The following is a 3,157-nucleotide window of genomic DNA, read 5'->3' on the forward strand; positions in this document are numbered from 1 at the left end:
ATGACTAATTGGAAAACAATATTGGACATGGATGTTGTGCAGCCTTATTTAGAATTCCAAAAACTTTATTTGGTCCATTTTATGTTTCGAGTAAGCTGTGATTGTGGAATTTACAAGGTCTTCTAACATTATATTTTTCTTTTGTATATTAAATGAAAACCACCTGAAACAGATGAAAGTAGGGGGTTCGGAAAAAAAGTTGGAAGAAAAGCCTTGGGATAAAATGAATTTTATTTTAGGTTATTTTACTGTAAATCTTTGGGGTTTGGTAGGATAGAAAGTATTTCTTTAAGGATATATTTTATATATAACATAAGAAATATACGTGGTGTTGGATGTCAAAAAAGAAGAAGAACTTTTCCAAGAAAATATCTCCACCTCAATCTCTTATGGGTCAAATTTATTTTCTTTCACAATTATCTCAACTTTTAACCGTGTACATCATTATTCAACAATCACGTAAATAATATTATTACTCCCTCTGTTTCAATTGAGATGAGATAGTTTGACTCGGTACGGAGTTTTAAAAAAATGATTTTTGAAACTTGTGGTCTTAAAAGCTTAAGGGATAAAAGCTTTGTGGGGTCATGACATTTGTGTGGTTATAAAAATTTCTCATTAAACGCAAAATAAGTAAAATGAAGAGTTTAAATTTAAATTATTTTCAAATTTAGATATATATTATTTATTTTGGAATAAATTAAAAAGAAAAATATTTATCGTTAGAGATCAAAAGTCTCATTAAATACTATCGGGTTTGCTAACATCATTAATAGTGTGTTTTGAGTTCATAAATGTAGGTCAATGGTCCACGTGGGCCGGCTGTGGATGAAATTTAAAATTCTACAAGCCGGATGAATTGCTCGTAAAATAACGTTGTATAATCAAACCGAAGCTCCTTCGTACATCTATATAAAGGCCTCCTGTTCCTTCAAAACAATCATCATCACTCACTACGTTTCCTCAATCTTCTACTAAACATTTCCCTCAAAGAAAATGGCAACTTTTGCAACAAAGTTGATGTGCTTGTTCCTCATTCTGGGTCTTGCTTCCCCTAGCTTTGCCACAGACATCGTAAACATTGATTGGAGCTTGGAAGCTAGCCTTGATTTGGACCTAACCTTAAACGTTGGCGATGTTGTGGGTAAGGTTTTTTGTCATAAGAGTCTACTGTTTTGTGCTACGTAATATGTAATGAAACTTGTTTTGTGCAGTTTTCAACTACATCCCAAAACTTCACGACGTGGTTCAAGTGGACATTGATGGCTACAAATCTTGCGTTCCAACAAATATATTGTATAGGGATGACAGTGGGAAGACAACTATTACTTTGGACAAAGCTGGTGTTCGTCAGTATATCTCTTCTGTCGCCACTGACTGCCTTAAAGGTCTCAAGATTACTATCACTGTACTTTGAAAACAAGTAAAGGGAAACTGATTTAATTCCTGCTGTTACGTACTTTTGAGTATGTATGAATAATGTTTTTCAGCATGCGATCAGTAGAAAGCATGCATGTACGTTACATTAAGTATTGTCGTCAATAAGCTCCAACCATGCAGCAGGCTCGTCTCTTGTGGGGAAAAAATGTACGTCGAGTTTTTGACCTATATATCTCAATGAGAAGATTGATATGTTTGTTTTTGTTGTTCATCTGTCTTTCAGTTGAGAGTCATTCTTACATTTTTAGTAGAATTTTAACTAATTTGAACATTTAACCTCCATGTTTTCTTTTTATTTATGTATTGATTTATTTGAGAAAGAAAAAGAAATAATTGAAATTTCATGATGAGTATTCTCTCCGTCCCAGAAAGAAGATATCTTTCAAATTTCGAAACAAGTTTGACCATTCGGGCATAGAAATTTGTAGGGGAGGAACTTTCAAACAGTTGAATTTGTTCAGGTTTTCTTTTTAAGATGAAATAGTCTTAAAATAAGGGTGAATGGAAAATGGAGGGAAAATAAAATTTTGAGTAAAATTTTAAGTTTTCCCCTCTTGACAATGAGACATTGTCCCATATTGAAGAGGAAAAGATTTTTGGTGGGTATATATATAATTGCTCTTCTTGTAGCTCTTAAAGAGTTAAGAAGAAAGCAAGCATCGCGCCGTCGCCGTCGTCGCTCGCTCGGCTCGTCTTCGGCTACGGCTTCGGCTTCGGCTTCGATAGTAAGTCTGATATGAAAGACTTGGGAGTTGCTGATTTAATTCTGGGAATTAAGATCCATAAGACTCCTCAAGGTCTGGCATTGTCACAATCTCATTATATTAAGACAGTACTTGAAAAATTCAAGCACTTGGGCTTTAAAGTTGCAAAGACTCCAATTGACGTGAATCTTGCATTAGTAAAGAACAAAGGCCAAAGCATATCACAATTGGATTATGCTCGTGTGTTGGGATGCTTAATGTATATCATAAATTGTACACGACCAGATATAGCTTGTGCTATAAGTAAACTGAGTCGATATACGAGTAATCCAGGCCAATCTCATTGGATGGCAATGAAACGAGTTTTGGGATATTTAGAACATACCCAGAACTTCGACATGCACTACAGTAAATTTCCTGCGATGATTGAGGGATACTGTGATGCAAATTGGATCACCGGTTCAACTGATTCTAAGTCCACGAGTGGATATGTATTCACTATTAGTGGAGGAGCGGTATCTTGGAAGTCGTCGAAACAAACATGTATTGCCCGCTCTACAATGGAGGCTGAATTCATAGCCTTAGATAAAACCGGTGAAGAAGCTGAATGGCTCCGGAATTTCTTGGAAGACATTCCATTTTGGCCCAAACCGTTGGCACCAATATGCATACATTGTGATAGTCAAGCGGCAATTGGAAGGGCTGGGAGCGTTATGTATAACGGTAAATCTCATCATATACGACGAAGATATAAAACCGTTAGGCAATTACTCTCTAGAGGAATTATCACGATTGACTATGTAAAGTCAAGTGATAATGTGTCGGATCCACTTACAAAAGGCCTAACTAGAGAGGTAGTTGAGAAATCATCAAGGGGAATGGGGCTATGGCCGAGAACAAGTCATTGTGGTGGTAACTCTACCTAGAAGACTGGAGATCCCAAGATCTAGGTTCAAGGAGATCAAACAAAGTCATTAATGACGGTTCAACATTGTCAAATAAAATTTTAGTCC

General features: G+C 36.0%; 1 protein-coding gene across 1 annotated transcript; it reads left to right on the forward strand.

Moving 5' to 3' along the window:
* The first annotated feature begins 951 nt into the window (after positions 1 to 951).
* LOC142169915 (blue copper protein-like) lies at positions 952 to 1,562 on the forward strand. Its single transcript, XM_075231850.1, has 2 exons — positions 952 to 1,144; positions 1,215 to 1,562. The coding sequence occupies exons 1-2, from the start codon at positions 997 to 999 to the stop codon at positions 1,415 to 1,417; spliced, it is 351 nt and encodes a 116-aa protein (XP_075087951.1). The 5' UTR covers positions 952 to 996; the 3' UTR covers positions 1,418 to 1,562.
* Positions 1,563 to 3,157: the final 1,595 nt, after the last annotated feature.

The sequence above is a fragment of the Nicotiana tabacum genome, chromosome 15 (genome assembly GCF_000715075.1).
Source record: "Nicotiana tabacum cultivar K326 chromosome 15, ASM71507v2, whole genome shotgun sequence".
Taxonomy (NCBI): Eukaryota; Viridiplantae; Streptophyta; class Magnoliopsida; order Solanales; family Solanaceae; genus Nicotiana; species Nicotiana tabacum.

Coding starts and splice junctions, on each gene's coding strand:
- LOC142169915 (XM_075231850.1), top strand. CDS start 997: ATGGCAACTTTTGCAACAAAGTTGATGTGCTTGTTCCTCATTCTGGGT. Junction 1,145..1,214: donor AAACGTTGGCGATGTTGTGG/GTAAGGTTTTTT, acceptor TGTTTTGTGCAG/TTTTCAACTACATCCCAAAA.